Here is a 19,976-nt window from a genome sequence, read left to right as displayed (position 1 = left end):
AGTTGAAAAAAAAATGTTTGTCACCAAATATTAGAAATGTATGATCAAAATGACATCTGGCCAAAAGTTTCCATGTTTGCTCTATATCTCTTCCTCTCTCTGCTTCATAGGTCTACACTGTCGGACCCAGCGGCACACGTCTGCTGATGTGGGCAGCCACCGGAAACCATGGCAACCAGTGGACATACGCTAATGTCATCCTGTCTAACCCAGCACCTTTCAGAGTAACCTTCCAGGCAGAGGTGGGTGGAGACATGTGGACAGACATCGCCCTGGATGACATCTCCTACACCGAGGAGTGTATGGTGGGAGGTAAAGCCAGTTAAGGTTTTTTTTTTCTCTCGTCTATGATCCCATTTCTGCCCTTGCACTTAAGATTTTCTTGTCCTTCCAGCAGTAGGCTCATTTTTTATTAAATTTCACCTTCTCCCGTTTCCTCGGTTTCTGTCTACCAACATCCAAACTCCTCTCCTCCGTTTCCATATAAATTGTGTGGACCCTCAGGGAGAGTGTAGCGACTTAATGGAGCCTGTTGCCCTGTAGGTCCATATAAATTCACTGTGGAGAGGGGGTCAGCGCCGAGGGACAGCATAGAGGGCGATGGGGGGGAAAGCAATTACATTTATATTGTGTTGATTCCTCGCTCCCTTCCTTCCATTCTCCCCTCACCTCTGAACTGCTTCCTCGGCTGACTTTCTGAGGAAGTAGTTCAGACTATTAGCATTCCTCTCTGTTTTTCGCTCTTGCTTCGTGTGAAATAAAATCGATAAAAGGGGATTTGAGGTGTGCATGCATGTTTAATTATGTGCATGTAACTTCCCTGTCACCCCAGGACCAGTAACTCCCCAGCCTCTGACCTGTGACCTGGACCAGTTCCAGTGTGCACACTCCTTTCAGTGCATCCCGGAGAGCTGGAGGTGTGATGAGGAGCTTGACTGTGCCGACCGGTCTGATGAAGAGGATTGTCCCGCCGTGGTACCTGGAACTCTTCCTCCTCAAGGTCGTTGTCCTGCTGGGCATTACCAGTGTCTGAACAATGCCTGCCTCCCAGCCATACTGCGCTGTGACAGGGTCCCTGACTGTCCTTTTGGAGAGGATGAGTACGGCTGCCGTAAGTGTGTGTGTGTGTGTGTATGTGTGTGTGTGTGTGTGTGTATGTGTATGTGTGTCAGCTAGTTTTTTGTTTGACTGGACTAGTGCCAGTGCAGAGATGGGGAAAGAATAAATTTGATGAGTCAGTCCACGTCTCAGTCATTTTGGGAGTCTGACAGTTTGAAAATAAATTTTAACAAATATGTGGATTTATAGCACACAACAGCAACTGAGATGTACTGCAGTACTTATGGAAGTACAGGTACGTGATCCACCATTTGAAAAGCGTCCACAAACAGATTTACCAATAGTGTCTTTAAAGAGGCTCAGCACCAAATGGCAAACAGAAACAGTTAGTGACCAGCTGGTGAACATAATGGAGCATTTAGCAGCTAAAGAGCCAGATATTTCCCTCAGGAGTTGGTAGAGACCAAAAACAGAGCTAAAAGAGAGTAAATATTGGTCTTACATTCACCAGATGGACAGAAACACGACTCCAAATCAATGATAATGTTGCTCCATAACTGCTGGATGTGTAAATAAGCAACTGTTGCAAACAAGTTCAACATATCAACTTAAAAGGTGATGATATGTCAATGTTGTTGTTTCTGCTGCCCCCAAATGGCCAAAAAAAAATCAGTTATAATGCAGGTTTAAGGAATGAGAAGTTGAATGTTGGAGAAATTTTGAAGCAGAATAGAGATTTCTGGAGTTATTTCACATACTTCCAAGGTGCATGGAAAGTAGTTAATTTACCGAGATGGTTGGCTTTTTCTATATTCCCACAAACATGTTGGTCAGTGGCTTTAATGACCAGGCAAGCTCAGTTGTTTTGCTGGTTTATTTCCTACAGTGGTTCTTGGAACTGTGCAGAATTGACTCTATACCTTGTTCATGATTTTGTTCGGGAGCACTGAGTTTTGTTGCTGTTTCTCTCTGCCCCCGATGCCAGCAACATGTTTGTTTTTCTATCCCTAGAGGTGCACTGAACTGTATGAATTTTGTCACAATGTCTTCTTAAAAACCCTTAAATGTGAGATGAGTAATGTGCAGCAGGGACAATAAACAAGGAATCATATTAAGTGTCAAAGCATCAGCTTTTACTTTGTGTGTTCTTGTGGTCTGCACATACTTTAGTGATCTGTGAATGCACCTCTCAAACACCCTGCTCACCCCTCTCTCCATTTTGCATCTGCCTCTCATTTTTTCCACCAGCTCTGCTGCAGTGTGAGCAGGGAGAACTGGTGTGTGAAGGATCGTCTGGTTGTATCCCACTTCAGAAGCGTTGCGACCACTCTGCTGACTGTCTGCCTTTCCACTCTGATGAGTCCAGCTGCCATGGTAACGTACAGAACTATACCTTCCACTTTAAAGCTTTTTACCATTAACCAGTCTGACCTTGAAGCACAGATATGTCACAAGTGGCATTGACTCCATTAAATCACAGTGTGTCCATCTGTGCATTTTACTTCTGATTATATAGTTCTTCATGTAGCTTTGACTTTTATTAGTGATTGTATTTTTTAATTAACGTCTTTTTATATTTAAACGTCAGACATTGTGATGTTTTGTTCCATCTCCAAGGTGGCAGGAGGATTTCTTTCATCTTTTTGTCTACAAAAAAATTCAAGCATTAAAATACATAAATATGCAATTTAATTCAGTCCAAATCTTTGTTCTTTTCTCTATATTATACTCTCAAGTGTCACTGGTCAGTTTTGGCTCAAGTATTGCCAAACTGTCACTCACGTCTACTTATTTCCAGCCTCTCAGGACATCAACTGTGGCTGTTTAGTCTTCAAATCACACCTCACAATTTACCGCATGCTGCCAAAATCCATTAAAGCATCTGCTTTTTTTCTCTCTCTTCACCTGAGAGGAAACAGATTCAGGCAGGTTGCTGCTCTGACATCTGACATCAGAGCTTGAAATCTGTAAATTCTCCAGGAAAAAGACTGAACCTCCCCATTTAGTCTGCTTCCCTGCCGGCCCCTAGTCATTTTATAGGATGTCAGGAGTTCATAATGGTGTTTCACACATGATGGTAACCTTGATAACCCTCAGACAACCTTTAGAGGCAAGAACAGTCATCAGTGGACGCACTGGAGAGATGAAAAAAGATGGAACAGTTTCTGCAGAGGTTAATGGATGGCGCTCAACAGTGTGCCATTTCCCCCGGCAACATAATTCACTCATTTCATGTTCTGATGTCACAGCAGCAACGTGCTTGAGTGTACAGCATGTCTATTACCTCTCAGGTGAAGAGAGAAATGGATGAAGGCTGCTAACAGAGAAAGAGAGCGAAGGAAAACCTTTGATGGGTTTTATTTTCTGTACGCTTTTTGGCAGTTACGATCAGTTTCTTTTGCGTTATTTGCAGATTGTCCCCTGATGTATTGCCTGGGTCATGGCTCATGTCTTGTGGAGGAACACGGGCCTGTTTGTGTGTAAGTTGATGTGCACCAGAACACACACACAAACATGCATTTGTAAGCAGGCAAATGCACACACCCGCGCACTCAGTTGCACTCATAAACATGCACAAAGATAAGTAACATGTCTGCTCTTCCTACTCCTCCCATCCTTTATCTCTCTTTGTGAGACTTAAAACATGGAAATCCCATCAGTCTTGTTTCTTTCCCTGGAAAAGACACGCTTCATGAAGCATGTGGGAATCTGCTTATCCCCCACAGCTTAACCAGGGTGGTTCTGCCTTCATTTGTCCACCGGCGCAGTGTTTCCAGGGGAATCTCTGATGGATTCTCCTGGTCAATATTTAAACACGATTACTACCAATGGTCTTGGTGGGTAGACCACAAAAAACTCATGTAGGGATTAATCTGCTGAGAGGCCGTTAGGCTGGCAGACAGGACGCCCTCACTTTCAAAACAGGTTTGAGACAGACACTGCAACCGCTCCGTTGGAGGTTTTTTAGGAAGCTCATGAATCTAGTTCTCTGCATCAGCAGTTTGGAATGTCTGCAATGAGATATTCCATTATGAAAGTAAGAATACAATTATGAGCCTTGCTGCTGGATCTGCTAACTTCATTATGCGCCAGTGAATCTTCTCTCCATCCTCACGTCAGAAGGTTCAATTCTCCAAAGACTGCATTTGAATTGTCCAGCAGGCAAGATACTTGTTTTCCACAAGCGCAATTAGAGTGTCACATTATTGCAAATGCAATCCCAGCAAATACTGGAGCAGGAAAATACTTTAAAAAATTGCTTTTCTGGAATGTGAAGATATTTCACTGCTGCCTGAAGAAACGCTGCCTACCCCGTTCTCTTATTCTCTCATTCAGCCTCCTCGTGTTTGATTCCCCCTCTTATTTATTCCCCTGTCCGACATTCCCTAACGCAGCGCCGCCACCACTGCCCGTTCTCATTATGTAACAGGACTTTACCGCTGTCATTCACTGTACGGTGTGGTAAGGAGCTCCTGTAGCTGTTCCAGGCTTGATAACAGCCCTTCTGTAGCAGAACCCGAGGCCAGCATTGGAGGGCACCTCTGGCTCAGTATTTGCATCACGTTCCTACACTCTGCTGAGCAGGATCCACCAGGGAACCAGGCCAGGGACGGCCCACTGCCATGGCCAGACAGTCACACAATATGTACTCTGACCCCCTCTGAATGATAATGATACACTCTGGCTTCGCTGAGAGCTGTGTTTCGCATTAGAAGGTCAATGTTGCTCAGAAATCAAGCTGATATTGAACAGATGTTGACTTGGAGCTGAGTCTTAGTTTGGGAGGAGACGGACTTACTTTCTTTCCCAGAGATGCAGCTCACCAGACGGGCCAAACTATTTGCAATTAGTCTCTGTTTCCGAGCTGGATGTCCAGCCGAGACGTATTCCACCATTTGTCAAGATTTTCGTTTTAAAAAATGGTGTGAGAGAAAATGTGTGACAACAAGTTTAATAGAGATTGATTTTCTTGATCTATTTTAGTATTTTATGATGTTTTATTACACTTTTATTGTTTTGTTCTCAAACTGTTCAAACAAATCCCATTAAAAGACCAACAATGTGTCAGTCTGTGTCTCAATACTTCTCAACCTCAAGCCTATTCATTCCTACTAAAGATGTAAATCTTTAAAATAGGTCTCAAATATATGGTTTCATTTTCAAAAAAGTCCGTTTTAATTTTCTTAAACAGCTGGGTGCTGTAGGTTTTAGCAAAGTTTACTCACACAGGAGTAAATGGTGTGTTTGTTGGGGATTATTTTTAGCCGCGGATCAATAGACATTTGCTGGCAGGTGAGTATTTGTGGCAGCGGGACAGAGTATATGGGATTAACTCAAAATAAACTACAGTGCTCATGTTCTTTGTATAAAGAATAATATATATCAATATCAATTCATTGTTGGCTTTGGTCTTCATTTGTTTACAATAAGACAACTATAGAATAATATCAGTAATAATCTCTACATTTTTACTGTTAATATTTCCATATGCATATTAAAGTTGTTTGTCCGTCACCTGTAAACCAGTTTTGCACTAACTTGTAAGGAGCAACACAAATAATGGTTGATTCAACATTATCATTAGATCATTTTTCTTCATACTACGATGCAGAATATGGCAACAGAAATACTGTTTTAGTTTGTTTTGTTTGTATCTGATCACAGGTGTTATCCAGGATGGACAGGCAACCGTTGTCATATGAAGGAGAAGCCGCCTCTCTCCACCCCGTCACCGACACCAGAGGACACACAGCTGGGTAATTTAAAAAAACTCACCTCCCTGCTCATCTGCAATAGGCTGCATTCACACCAAATAAGGCAATGTGGCACTTTCCCGCAGGGTTGTGCGGAGGTGTGGGCGTGTTTATTTTTCTTTTAGACCGTAACATTTTATTTCTGATTCACTGCTTTGTTTTCACTACCGCCGCTCCCTCTCATTCACTCTCTAGCTTGCTCGACCACAGCTGCTCTCTCTCTCTTGCTCGTGCTCTCAGCTCACCAACAATAAAGTCTAACTTTACTTTTATCAAATGTTATCAAATGAAGAGAAATGTCCTCCCCTCTTCCTTGTAATGTCTTATGTGATTGGCCACTGCAGTGTGACTTCGGGTTGTGTTTTGGCAAAAGTTGATTTTGGTTCAACTTCTTTTCGGACAGCCATTGCGTTTTTTTTTTTTTGCTGAGGCCCATGCGGTCCCCACTCCTGCAGTCTAAGTGTACTATTCCCCTTCAAATGAATGGGAGGACTGCTGTTTTTCCTGCATTGCCAGATTGGTGTGAATACAGCCATCTCACCTGCATTTATTTGCTGCATTCTTGCCTATCCTGTTAATGTCTCTGCAGTTCATTAAAGACTATGTGACAATTAAATTTACTTCTCTCTTGTATAGATGCTGTGTATGCTGGCATCGGTATCGGACTGCTGCTGCTGGTAGCTGGAATCGCCGTCTGCATTCTGGCTTTGTGCAAGAAAAAATGCTACTTAATGTGAGTCCTGGCTACAATAATGACAAACACGTTGTTGCTCTTTTAACTGATGATGTTGGTGAAGATGAAAGTGGTGATGATGAGTGTGTTTGCTGGCTCCACAGAAAACCTGACCCGATGGACTACGGGGTGATGGATAACGCAGCCTTTGACTGGAGAGCACAGGTCAGCGCATAGAAATGTCCAATCAATCATCAGCAAATTCTGTTCAGGCAACATTCGGTTTCTCAGCTATACAAATCTAATTTTTCTACCATTCTGCTCACATTTATTCAATAAGTGGATCTAACATTAGAGGAGGTCAGAAGGTGAACCCCAAGCCTTTCTGCTAGATTACATTTTTGATTTAGTCTTATTGATTTTGTGGTTTATGTGCAGCTGTGCATATTTGTGTTTCTGTGGTTCACATACAGCAATAACTAAATAATCTGATCGAGTGCAACACCACAAGCTACAGCGTCAAAAATAACCAAGTAATCAACTGCTTATCTGATGCAGTTTGAGCAAAAACATAAGCTTTAGAAATTGTATTTACACTTGTAGTAAAATATAAAGTAAAAGTTCTACATTCAAAATCTACATTCAAAAAGAATTATCAGCAAAATGTACTCAAAGTACTTAAAGTAAAAAATACTCATTCTGCAGAAAAATCTATGATTTATTATAATGTACTGTGTAAGTAGCATTTAAGTGTTGTACTTTATATACCTGTAGTTGAGTCTGGTGGTTCCCAACCTTGGGTCAGGCCCCCTTCAAGGGGTCACCAGATAAATCTGAGGGGTTGTAATATGATTAATGAGAGAGGAAAGATAAAAAAACTACATGTCTTCTACACAAAATTGTATCATTTTTTCAGACTATTATTTTATACTTTGCTTTTTTTGTGAAATATTGCATGATTTTACCTCTTGTGGCCTCAATCTATTATTTAAATGAAAGCATCTGATAATTTTAGAGGGGATATCAATCTAATAACTCAAAGACCTTTATCAGAAACATCCCCAACTACAAATGGCTTTTTTATAAGTGGTCACAAGCCAAAAAGGTGATTATATATTTACATAAGAATCTACTTAAAAATGTAAAATCTTAAAATGAAAAGTAACTAGTGTCAGATAAATGTAGTGGAGTAAAAATCACAATATTTCCCTCTGAAATGTAGTGTAGCAGAAGTACAAAGATGCATGACATGGTAATACTCTTACTTAAGTACAGTAAATGTATTTAGTTACTGTCCACCACTGCACAGGTGTTTCTATTATTGCTCAACTGTTACTCCTGCTATAACCAAAAAAGGTCCCAGCGCCAGAGGTGATACAATCACAGATATTCCATTTGGATAATGGCTCTTGTGTGTGTGTGTGCATGTGTGTGTGTCCATTTATGAGTGCACATACGTGTCAAAAATGATAAAATGGGTGAGCTGTACGTCTGGGCACACATGCACATTTTTATCTGTGTGGGAGTACAGTGAGTGTCATCCAGTAATAAAAGTGAGAGTGATGTTGAGAGCCACAACTGTCATGACTCTGATGATGGAGATTATCATAGATTTAATGGCAGTGTGTGTGTGCATGTGTGTGTGTGTGTGTGTGTGTGTGTATAATGTAATAGGAAAACCAGAACCATGATATATATTCTTTTAAGAGAGCCATGATCACATATATTATAGAAATATGTTTTACTAATGCCAACAACCAAACCAGACTTCTTTCCTGTGATGTGACACACTTACAAAACACATAAAAATGTATTTCAGTATATTCTATATCTGTATTGGCATGTCTGTACATGTTTGCTTTCATGTGGCTGCCAGAGAGGACGCAGCTATAAATAGAGAGGTGTAGGTGTGAACTGGTATCTCCACAACACAAACGAGAGGCGGAAACAGTCTGTGATTATGCCACTTCTGGAAGATGATGAAATGTTTTATGGAGGTTAGAGGTGTAATTATGGACGCATAACGGGTCTATTTGAATTTAATTGCGCCTGCATTTCATGCGCTCTCACACATTAAGGCTCATCTAATTTTAAGTCCATATACATGATTTTCCTTCCCTCAGCTCCCGTCTCTGGATGGCAGTTACCCCAGTGTTGACCCCGGGAGGAGTGATGGCGGGGGGCTTTCCATCAGCGTCTACCCCTGGAGGAAGGAGGTGGAGGTATGGTGTCTCTACTCAGCCCTTCGGCCTTTTACTTGAATTATCTGTGCAGAAGTCAGCGACGTGATGTATGTCTCTTTGTGTGTGTCTGTCCACAGCAGGGTTCGACCTGGAGAGATGCCAAGCTGTCCTTTGCCAACCCGTTGTACAATTACCCCCCTGATGCTCATGGTGCACTGCAGTAGATGTGGGTCATACAGTGTGTGAAAATACTCGATGGGTTTGTCTTGAGCCGCTGAGGTGCCAAGTCGGTGTAAACAATGCAAACAGTGGACTTAAGTTATATTTTGCAAGGAGGTTTTTGAAAGTTAAATCTAATACAACGCTGTGATTGCTAACTGAATTATTTCAATTGTTTTGAGGTGATACTCCCCACCGATGTGGTCCTAGATGATGAAATAAAAGCTAAAAGCTGTTTGACAGGAGAGCAGACTATCCCATGATTATTAAATTCAAGCTAAACTAATTGTGTCCATGTGAATACCAATAAATTGTTAAAAAAAAACAAAAATTAAAGAGATGAACAACACTGTAGATTTATCTGCAGATCTTCTCTATGCAACTGCAAAGACGTGTGTTTTGGAGGGCAAAACCTTCAAAGTATAGTTCGACATTTTGGGAAATATGAACTTAAGCATATTTGCTTTCTTGCTGTGAGTTAGATGAGAAGAAGCTGGTTAGCTTAGTTTAGCAACAAAGATTTGAATCAAGGGGCTTTGTCCAAAGGCAACAAAATCACCTACCAGTGCCTCTAAAGATCACTGATTAGCACGCTGTAGCTTGTTTGTTTAATCTGTACAAAAACCAAAGTATAAAACAACAAGTCGTGTATTACTGGAGGTTATGTGTCAGACTATTTCTTGAAACTGTTTCACAATGTTTCCAGTCTTTACACTCAGCCAAGTTAACCAGCTACTGGCTTCATATTCAACAGACTGGTACAAGAGTGGTTTCAATCTTCTCATCTAACTTTCTGCAAGAGAGTGACGGAGCTTATTTCCCAAAATGTCAAATGATTCCTTTAAATAGTCCAATATTGGGGAGGAAAAATTAATTACTAGTTTTAAGATGGATTTTTTTTTAAGAGTCAGGGACATTTCAAAATGGGCATGAGAACAAATCCAAGAAATAAAATGTTGGTTATTTTGAATACTTCGCTTTTTTGTGAGTAATGCTTTATGGAGTTTTTCTTTGTTTGTGTAGCTGTCATAAAAATTATTACAAAGAAAAATATTACAAAAAAATAAAGGAAATATATACAAATATGCACATATATATATACTTTATATATTTATGTACTGTAGATAGATGTAGATACACATATACAGTACATGTATGCACACACATACATGGTATAGTTAAAGATAAAACGTTTGAAAAGTTAAAAGCAAGTTATCTACAGCATGTACTGGAAAAACATGATCATATGCAAAATGATTATCTGCATGTTAAGTTGGTATAACCATTTTCATATTTGCTAAAACACACACACACACACACACACACACACTATTCAACATACAGCAGCAAACACAGTTGTTTTAGAAGGTAAAACTTGTACATAGTCAGTGATATTTAGGAGACATTAAAAAACAATTACTCACAACAGTCAAATGTCAGTATCCAACAGCAAGCCAAAATGGGCATGAGAACAAACCCCAAGAAAATTAATTTTGGCCATTTTGGACACTTAGTATGGTCAATTTAGCAGTTTATTGACAGTGCTACAATATTCTCACTTCAGAAATGGTTGTGGGCGCTGTGCATGGTGATTAAGGTTTTCTTCAGAGCTGGCAAAAGCAGAAAACATCCACTTCATTGAACCGAAAGGCTCCACTGAACACACTGAGCCTCTAAATGGAGTCCCGACTTCATTAGGGATCCTTTTTAATCCTCACAAGTGCAAATAAAATAGTTTGCCCCTGTTTTATTTGCACATTAAAATCCACTACAAGTTAGCGTCCCAGCTGTTTTGTAAGTGGCGTGAACAGAGTCTCCAAGTCTCTTTATCAACCAGCGAAGACCAGATGGATCATAAACAGCACAGTTAAACCAGTCTGTTATAAATTTCATGAGTGTTCAGTCATGGTTCTTTTCAGCTGTGTCTCATTAGACATGCCATTATAAATGACCCTGTCATATTTGATACTCAACATGATGATTTACAATAATTATGTACTTTATTAGTATAGTGTTGTATGTTCTAAAGAGAATATTTCATGCAGGCAGCTTCCTTTCAGGCTGTTATTCTATATGTATGCAGGATTAAATTAAAAGTAATATTTTGTATTACAATGATATCCAGAGTTGTGTCTATTCATACTTTGCTAAATGTGTGATCTTGAATATATCCTTTTCTCTTGGAGTAAGTAAGAATTGTGGGCATTTTAGCATGTTCATGTCAATTTTTAGCTCAAATAATGTTGTGCTAAAGGACTTCCTTTGCTCTTTTTTTATTTACTTTAAGTAAAACACACTTTCTTAAGAAAAGTTTCCTTTTTGGCCAGTGATTTTAAAATATAGTTTTACCTCTGGTTTTTATAGGAGGTTGATGCACACGTTGAACCATCCCATTTATAATAAATAGATATTTGCTCTAAGCATTTGGGTCCTCCGAGAGCCCTTGCAGTTAGTCCAAAACACATCAAAACACCCCCAATCCTTCATATTGGTTCAAGTTCATGTCATGAATCTTTAATTTTTAGACTCTAGATAACTACAATCACCAGTGTCATTGCTGTTTAGTCTCGTTCTCCATCACTGCAGAGTCTGTGGGAGGATTCTGGGTGAGAGATTTATCAGCGGACCACAGGATCAATTTCAGCTGCTTCACTTTTTTATTGTTTGTGCCCTCGCCTTAAATTGGCTCACCACCTTTTCCTCTGGCACTGTTCAAAATGCAGTAACTACAAATTTGGTCAAAATTGAGGGAGCGGAATCTGACTTTTTGGCATCTGTTTTACAGTATAATAATATATTTTGCCACATAAATATATAATAATAATGAAATAAAAAATATAATTTTAGTGAAAGAGCATATAAAATTGTCATAAAGAGACAGACAACTAGAAAGCTTGGAGAGCTATATCAAGTGAAAGCTAGCAGGGAAACAGCTACATAAACTAGCTAATGCTAAAACTTAAGTTACATATTTTCCCCTTTTTATAATCTATAATTTAAAAATATCCATGTAAATGAACCAACATTGTGGTCAATCAGTTTGTTATTACATAAATGGCAGTAGCTTAATGATGGCGAAAAAACCCAAACTCTTGCTGAAGTTAACGAGTTTAGCAGAGTAGCAGTAACTGCCATCCCAGCTTCTGAATTCATGCGGTTAGCATGGTTAAACTAGCTATAAATTCTGTATATTAATGTTATTAAATTGCGGGGGGGGGGGGCACTTATTTTTGTTCATAATAAAGTGAGCATTATTTGTGGTAAACTGACCCACTACACTCCGGATATTACACATATTTTTCTTCAAAATATTGGCGCTCCTCACCAAGTCACTCCATCATCCAACACTCCCCACTTTAGTCTCTCAGGTCTAAAGTAGTAATATCTTAATAAATTATCAGCTCCACCAGAACGCGCATAGCAATGATTTGTTGTTGGACGCTTTTGGTCCAAACAGATGATGATTGGTGCGTTCATGGACAATCTGTGAAAAGTGCTGCCTTAACCTTGTCATGCTCTGTGCCTCAGCCTGTCTGAACTTAAAAAAAACAACAACAACTGCTGTTTCTTTGCTTAAAAATCACAAATTTTACATCAGAGGAAGCAAAGACAAAAAGTTAGCATGAGAAAAGGCATGTGTGGCGGGAGATCATGAGATCTGTGTCACTTGCCTGAGTCTCATGGTCAAAATGTGAGACTTGGCAGCTCTGACGCTGTTAATATTAGTAGTAGACAGACAGAAATTATTATGCCATAGAAATGTATAATTTCTGTTGAAACGGCATGTAAATTGTGATGGGGGCAGGAGACAACAGGCAACAGAAGTTTATCAAGTGAACGCTAGCCAATGAAATAGCCATAGCCTTAGCAGAAGCTAAAAGTAAATTTGCTTATTGATTGCTTTTTCCTTAGCTGTAATCTGTAATGAACTGTACCAGTTTTGATCAACCAAATCTTGATAATTTAGTATTATTCCAAATAACTGAAGCAGTAACTAGAAAATCCAATAATGATTGAAAAAACAGCTAAATTCATAGTCATTCGTCTTTCTATCTGTGTATTTGGTTTTACCATTGTGAACATTAATAATAATTGCTAGGCCAACAATCCTATACAAGGGAAACCCTCCGTCCCTCTGGCTAAATCACTAAAAACACCAACTCAGCCTTTTTGCAGCCTCTACGTCAGTGTTTGTTTGTCTCAACCCAATGACATTTGACCTAACAAAACAACAATCAATGGCCTACACAAAAACCTTGTCCACTAACATGCCACCACACCCACACAAACAATGCCACCTTATATGCCTTGCCTAGCTTGCACACTTGCTGACAGAGACTGTGAAGCCATCAGTGTTTTTTGTCCTGGGAGAACATCTCTCTGGTAGCTTCGTTATTCATGCTGTTGAATAGCACACAGGAGAGCTGGTACAAGCCACAAGCCTTTGTCCTTGTTAGTTAGTCAGCTTTGGTTGCCAGAGTTATTGTTGTCACAGTTTTGTTAATCACAGAGCAGCGTCCATCAAAAGGTCGCACTTTTGTTTGTGTACCACTCTGCTCTGTGAGACTCCTGTAATGAAAACGCTCCCGTAGAGTTCACCAATGATAACCTTTAAGGACTCCTTCGGTCTAAATAAAAGTTGAGTCTCGCGTCATTTGCATAACTATTCAAGTATTTCTGAGCCCTTTTCATCTTGAGTTGGCAGCCTGTTATCACAGCATTCAGCCCAATTACCTCTCCTACTGGCGCTGTGGACCAGGGTAACCCGACCAGCCTAGTCCGGTCAAGGTGAAATGTACCCCCTTTCCTTGTAATGATAGCTCAGAATTGGTTCTCTTATCCTCTCTGGGTGAGTGCAGAGGAAAATGCCTGTCTCTTCCCTCTGTATTCAGCAAGAGTGGATAGCGATCAGCCTAAGGGATTGTCCTCTGACCGTTCCAGAAAAAATACCTCAGGAGAGGAGAAACTGCCAGAGTGCCTCTGATTGCATCTCTTGGGGTTTCGGGCGGTAAAACTGTTTTATCCACAGTTTTACTGCCTCATTGTGTTGCACAGTAAAGGTTCATTATAATTTGAAAGAAATTGTGACAGAGATTTTTATGCACCTTGTACAACCAATTACACCCTATTCTGATGTGCCATAAATATTGACTTGTCTCATGCTCCAGTGCATCCCCTCATTGTCCGCTGATGCTTGATTAAGTTTCCAAATACAACACAGTAAAGTTAATATATCATCAAACATTGCTGAATTAATGAGATTTTTAAGTTTATTATCCATTGTTTGCTTCATGTGATACATAAATGAGGCCTCGAAAAATGATTGAGTAGAGAGAAATGGCCTCTGCAGAGCAGTTTATTTTGCTTTGGACTGGAAATACCATCATTACTCATGGGAGTTTGATCAATATATCACCATTGTAGGGAAGCTTGTGTAGCTCGGTAGCTTTGACAAGAGCAAGGTCCGCTTCAGAGCTGTTGGAAAAGGCACATTGTTTCCAAAATGTCAGCTTATTGGATAAATTCTGCAATGCATTCTGCAGAATATAAATATAGACCTGGAAATGTGCATGATACATCACCACTAAGCAAAACAAATAGCTTCTTTGCACATCCAGCAGCAAAATTTGCATTCATTTAGAGATTTTTTCTGGCCATCTGGTGAATGTAAGTCCAATATTCACTCAAATTCTTGCTCTGTTCTGCTCTTCATCAATTCCTGAGTGAAATAACTGCCTTTTTAGCTTCTAAATGCTTCACTATGCTCACCAACAGGTTTCTAACTGTGTCTGTCTGCTGTTGAATGCTAGGCAGGTAGCATACAGTGGGTTTATCGGGGCTTTTTTGCTCAAAACTCACTGTTGATGGAAACAACACTGATAAGAGTGAACCAGAACAGTAAAGTTGCAAGATGTAAAACAAAAACAATGAGATGAAAGTCATTAAAATGCACCATAGAGCTGAGGGAAACTGTAGCGTCAGGTAATAATCATCTGTGTGTTCATCACTTCAAGCAACCCCTTCCAAGACATGTTGTCATTTGATCCATTGTTCATATAAAAATAATGACTATAGCAGTTTTAAAGCGTTATTTTGCCAAAGCTTCATTTCTGTATTTTGAAGTTTGTTTATGCTGCAGGCGAGGCTGTCCATCTGATTCATGATTGTGAGTTTTTTGTGAGATTTTCTATGTAGATCCAAACCGAAATTACCTTTAAAAAAGGAGCAAAAAGGCAAAACAGGAAGCCTTTTCCAAGTGTACACTCAAAGCAAAACTAAATGATTGTGTGCTTTCAGGTCTTGTTAATATTGTTGTGAGACGGAAAAGCTAATAATCTGCAATGCTCTAATGGAAAGAGAGAAACAGAGCTGAGCTTGTTCTCCTCAGTGGCTAAAATGTTTTACTGCAGACTGACTGCCACTTGGCTCCTTTGTTCTCTGTTTATTAAACGGCCGAGCTTCGTAAATGCTGCTGTGACATTCTGCTCTGCAACTCAAAGAGTGGGACCCACTTCAACACACAAGTACTCTTTGGAAAATTTACACTTGCCACCACCCTCAGACTTAAAGGCCTTGAAAAACCCTCCCATTTCATTACATTAATTTCATTACAGACGTTTTGATGCTCTTTAAGTTCCCCCCAGGGAGACTGAGCGTGGTGTGGTCTCTAGCCAAGCAAAAGTTCATGGCATCTGTGACTGATCCTGTTTTAACGTTACACAGGAAGGGAGCGAGAGAATGTTTGAGGGAGAGAAAGAAAGGCTTCAAGAGAGAAAGCGAAAGATGAGGCTTTGGGAAAAATCTGGATAAAGAGAGATTTTCAGAGTGGCCTGGCTTCCTTTTGCTGGAGTTGTGGAACAAGGTGATTAGAGCAGCAGACTGCATGGAGAGCTGTGGCCGCTGAGTCTCAACTACTATGATGATTAAACTGCTTGGAAAGAGTTGCAGAGAGAGAGAGAGAGAGAGAGAAAAGGAAAGAAAGGGGTGTAGAGACAGAGCTGCTCTCCCAGTCTCTGTAGACACTTTGTCAGGAAGTAAATCACATTTGATGATCTGATTGAGGGATGTTTTATGACTGAAATGGCCGCACTGCATATGTCCACAAGCTTTTATCTGGGAGGGATGTTTGTGTTTGCTGTATAGATGTTTGATATATGTCCTTTTGGGCGCGCAAGAGGTGTGTTGATAGAATCACACTGAGGGTGATTCAGATTTATGTGAGAAAGTGGATGTGAAACTATCATGGACAGGCACTGTCAGCAGATATTTATTCAAGTCTTATGATCATAACAATGTCTCCTAGAGCTATTTTAGAAGGAAGTTGAGGGGAAGCACATCAAAACAGACGATCACTCACTTCCACTATTTCTCAGTTCTGGGTGAGGAGTTTTCATACATTCCTAAAGGTAAATTCTAGGTTAAAACTCTTGAACTCTTGCGAGTGCACTTAGGGTTAGGGTTAAGACTGAGGATAGGTTTAAGGTTAGGGTTAGGGTTAGGGTTAAGACTGAGGATAGGTTTAAGGTTAGGGTTAGGGTTAAGACTGAGGATAGGTTTAAGGTTAGGGTTAGGGTTAGAGTTAAGACTGAGGATAGGTTTAAGGTTAGGGTTAGGGTTAAGACTGAGGATAGGTTTAAGGTTAGGGTTAGGGTTAAGACTGAGGATAGGTTTAAGGTTAGGGTTAGGGTTCAGATTGAGGATAGGTTTAAGGTTAGAGTTAGGGTTACGTGCACAATAAAGAAATACAATGGGTACAAATCTCGCAAGAGTTTTGCACATCGTCCCTCCGGCTGATCTAATGTAGCACCAACCATCCCTAAATGCCTGATTCTCAAGACTGAAGTGCTCCTACTCAGGTCAGGCTGCAAATTGTGGTGAAGTTCACTCTTCTCTTGCTCCATCGCTGACACTTTACTCTGCCTGGCATAAAGCACTGCATTCATTTATTGCAATCCTCTGTCCTCCAGAAACAAATCCCTTTACGACTACCGCACCCACTTTGTTGGCAGTCACTACTCTGTAAAGATAATGCAACAGATGAGTGATTTTGATAATCAAGATAATGACTAATTACTGACATAGCTGTGGAAGTAATTGCTATTTATTGATCTGTTTTCATTTGGTGCATGAGACATTCAGAGAGTATTTGTGCCCTGATGACTTTAACAACCTAATTCACCACTAAAAAGCCACTAAAAAGTTTGAAAATCCATTTAGCACAGACAAACGACACTTAAAATCTTTACATGCATGTACTTATGTTTTCATGTACACCAGCCAAGTATATTATAAAAGAGTTCCTTCATGCAAGAGTTTCCTCCCTAAGGTTTTCCATGACTGTAGCGCAGCTCCTGAATTCCCACAGTGAGGGTCTTAATTGGAACAAGCATGTGGTCCAAGTTATCCTTCCTGTGCAAAATGAGTGCCAGGCAATGAGGAAGAAAAAGTATGGTGAGAGTCGTTCTGAGTGCAGAGAGACCAGCCTCGGAAAAAAAAAAGAAATGTTCCCTCACATGAGAGTTTTCCAAGGCCCACCCCCTATAATGTCTGGCTGCTTCTGAGAAAAGTGAAAACACACAACCAAGAAGCAGGAGTGAATGATGATGTTTTGTACTTTTAGATCATTATCCATCATTTTGCTTGTGTGCTACATTCCTTGGTCATACCTTTATAGATTATGTTTTAGGCTTTTGTCGCATTATTAAAAAATTAGGTGTTTTGCATGGGAATTTCCAAAACTCTGTGATCCACATTACCAGATTATGACCCGGTTTTCACCTGAAGAGGGCGCCCTCACAGTTCAGTCACCTGCTGAGCAGTGAAGGTGAGAAGTGGGACAGAAATGGAGTCTTAGAGTCACCTAATTCATCCACAGATAAAGAGAGATACACAGTACTGTGCAAAAGTTTTAGGCACTAAAAGTAAAGTAAGGATGCTTTCAAAAATAATGCCATGAATGTTTTTTATTAATTTACTTCATACAAAGTGCAGTAAACAGAAGAAGCCTAAATCAAATCAGCATTTGGTGTGACCACACTTTGCTTTGCACCAGTTGTTCTCGGTACACTTTCACACAGTTTTTCAAGGTACTTGGCAGGTAGGTTGATCTAAGCATCTTGGAGAAGTTGCCACAGTCCATCTGTGGATTTAGGCTGCTTCAGCTGCTTCTGTCTCTTCTAGTATTCCCAGACTGACTCCATGATGTTGAGATCTCTGTGGGGCTCTGTGTGGGCGATGTGTGTGGGCCAAACCATCTGCTGCAGGTAGGTAGTTCTTGTAAGGCAGTTTTTTTTATTACTCTGGTTGTATGTTTGGGGTTGTTGTCATGCAGCAGAATAAATTTGGGACCAATCAGATGCCTCTCTGATGGTATTGCATGATGGATAAGAATCTAAACATCTAAAGTGCCAAAAAACCTTTGCACAGTTGCCTATAAAAGAATCACAAACATAACAAAATCATTTGGACAGAGTTAGTTAAGCTAAACAAAACTCCAACTAGGACCATACTCTAACTCTATAAAGCTTTTATTACATATTGAAATAGCCTACATAGTAAATAAAAACAAAGCTCTTATGATGCTCAAATCTTTTGTCTGCTGGCAAACAGGCGGCCAACAGCAGCAGCTCCTGAAGCTCCAAAAAGCTTTCTTCTTATGCTTCATATATCTGTGCACATCATTCAAATGCTGCTTGTCATGCAAGTAGCAGATAATATCCCCAAGGCAAATTCTGAATGTCTCCTCGGCAGCTGGAGAAACGCTTTGTGTTTTTGCCTCCTCTGGTTCTGCGCTGAGCATCAAAAAACAGAAGAAGAAGAGCTATTGGCTGCGAGGAGTTGATGACGGAGGGAGCGCACTGTCTTCTCCACTCGCACTCTGCACCTCCGACCAGTGTGGGATGAGACCAGTGTGTCGGACTGGGATGCCCCGTGTGTGGTGGTGAACTTTTTTCTTTTCTGTTGTTATTATTATTAACATTATTATTTGTTTATTCCGGAGGTGCGACCTGTTAGGACGAGCGCGCTTTTTACTCCCCAGGAGCGCGCAGTGTGGCGCACGCTGGAACAAAACAAGCTCAGTGCAGCGAGTGCGGCGCACTCCGTTTTTAAAAGCAGCAGGAGAAGCAGGAGAGTTACGGAGTCCAGCTGGGGGAAGCGGTGTCGGTGCACGAGAAAGACGGACACCTCTTAAACGACCGGGGTTATTGAGAAGAAATTGGATATGGCGGGTGTGAAGACGTTCGACCTTCTCGTTGGAGTTGTTTTAGTTTTGCAGTGTCTGGGAAATGCTCAAGGCGAGCTCACAGCCAGTAACGGTAAGAAACAGCACCCTAACATTAGCAGACCTGTTCACACTCAGTGTCTTTAATCACTCAAGTCCCTGCCGAAGTCCAATGCGTCTGCAAAAACACGCATGAGACATGATTCGTCCTGCTCAGCTGATCTGAATCAGACACAGGTGGAGTCTAATTTTCTTGTGCATAAGAATGACTTGTGCTTAAATTACATCGTTTGTTGTTGCAGAAATCCTCTGTTTACCTGCTTTAAATGAAATCAGAGACTATGTGTGTGTGCAAGGAAAAGACAGACAACCCAGGGCTGTTTTTATTACATTGTTTTATTTTTAGGAATCATTCAGCATGGCTGCAATGACCTACTAACTTCCTCTGTTTTCTGTCTAGATCAAAGCCCTTGTTTTATTCTAATGATCATATTTTCACAACTGTTAACAAGGCTTAGTTAATTGGATTGCTTTCACATCTTTGCTTATGCTTTAGCTTCAGGCTGAGCTGATTATTACAGTATATTATACAGTATTGTACAGTCAAACATCAAGAATTCAATCCACAACCCCCCCCCCCCCCTTTGTGTCCTCTGGTGTGTTTATGTTTTAGATTAGTGCTTTGTCTTCTTTCTCTGTCATGACCTGGAACATCCTGTAACCTGGAAGTATCATCTCTCCTGCAACTTTTAGCATATTTGATATCATTACTTCAGAAACAGGGAGCAGAGTGCAGGTGCTTTCTATGAAGAAGTCCTGCAGGGGAAATGTTGAATACCTGCACGCCCTGTCCCTCATGATTGTCC

The 19,976-nt window shown here is 40.5% G+C and overlaps 2 protein-coding genes and 1 non-coding gene across 4 annotated transcripts in view; all 3 read left to right on the top strand.

The window, feature by feature from the left end:
- Window positions 1-9,897, top strand: part of malrd1 (MAM and LDL receptor class A domain containing 1) — a 62,341-nt gene extending 52,444 nt beyond the window's left edge. Inside the window, exons 25-33 of one of the 2 annotated variants that reach the window (XM_044340289.1) lie at window positions 111-312; window positions 833-1,111; window positions 2,308-2,433; window positions 3,473-3,539; window positions 5,725-5,816; window positions 6,450-6,546; window positions 6,651-6,711; window positions 8,610-8,708; window positions 8,810-9,897. In XM_044340289.1, the coding sequence (XP_044196224.1) occupies window positions 111-312; window positions 833-1,111; window positions 2,308-2,433; window positions 3,473-3,539; window positions 5,725-5,816; window positions 6,450-6,546; window positions 6,651-6,711; window positions 8,610-8,708; window positions 8,810-8,893 (1,107 nt within the window). In that variant the 3' untranslated portion in view covers window positions 8,894-9,897. Of the gene's footprint in view, window positions 1-110; window positions 313-832; window positions 1,112-2,307; window positions 2,434-3,472; window positions 3,540-5,724; window positions 5,817-6,449; window positions 6,547-6,650; window positions 6,712-8,609; window positions 8,709-8,806 lie in introns of both variants that reach the window. The other variant, XM_044340288.1, reaches the window with a different exon arrangement.
- A 2,429-nt stretch (window positions 9,898-12,326) lies between these two features.
- Window positions 12,327-12,427, top strand: LOC122973039. The gene has a single exon (XR_006399890.1). It is a non-coding gene; the product is annotated as a small nucleolar RNA U13 (small nucleolar RNA).
- Window positions 12,428-18,292: 5,865 nt separating this feature from the next.
- Window positions 18,293-19,976, top strand: part of plxdc2b (plexin domain containing 2b) — a 103,612-nt gene continuing 101,928 nt past the window's right edge. The window contains exon 1 of the mRNA XM_044340186.1: window positions 18,293-19,204. Within this exon, the coding sequence (XP_044196121.1) occupies window positions 19,111-19,204 (94 nt within the window). The 5' untranslated portion in view covers window positions 18,293-19,110. The remainder of the gene's footprint in view (window positions 19,205-19,976) is intronic.

Source organism: Thunnus albacares, chromosome 21, assembly GCF_914725855.1.
Source record: "Thunnus albacares chromosome 21, fThuAlb1.1, whole genome shotgun sequence".
Classification (NCBI taxonomy): domain Eukaryota; kingdom Metazoa; phylum Chordata; class Actinopteri; order Scombriformes; family Scombridae; genus Thunnus; species Thunnus albacares.
The sequence above is the reverse complement of the archived record's forward strand: the minus strand, read 5'-3'. Positions and strand labels throughout refer to the sequence as shown.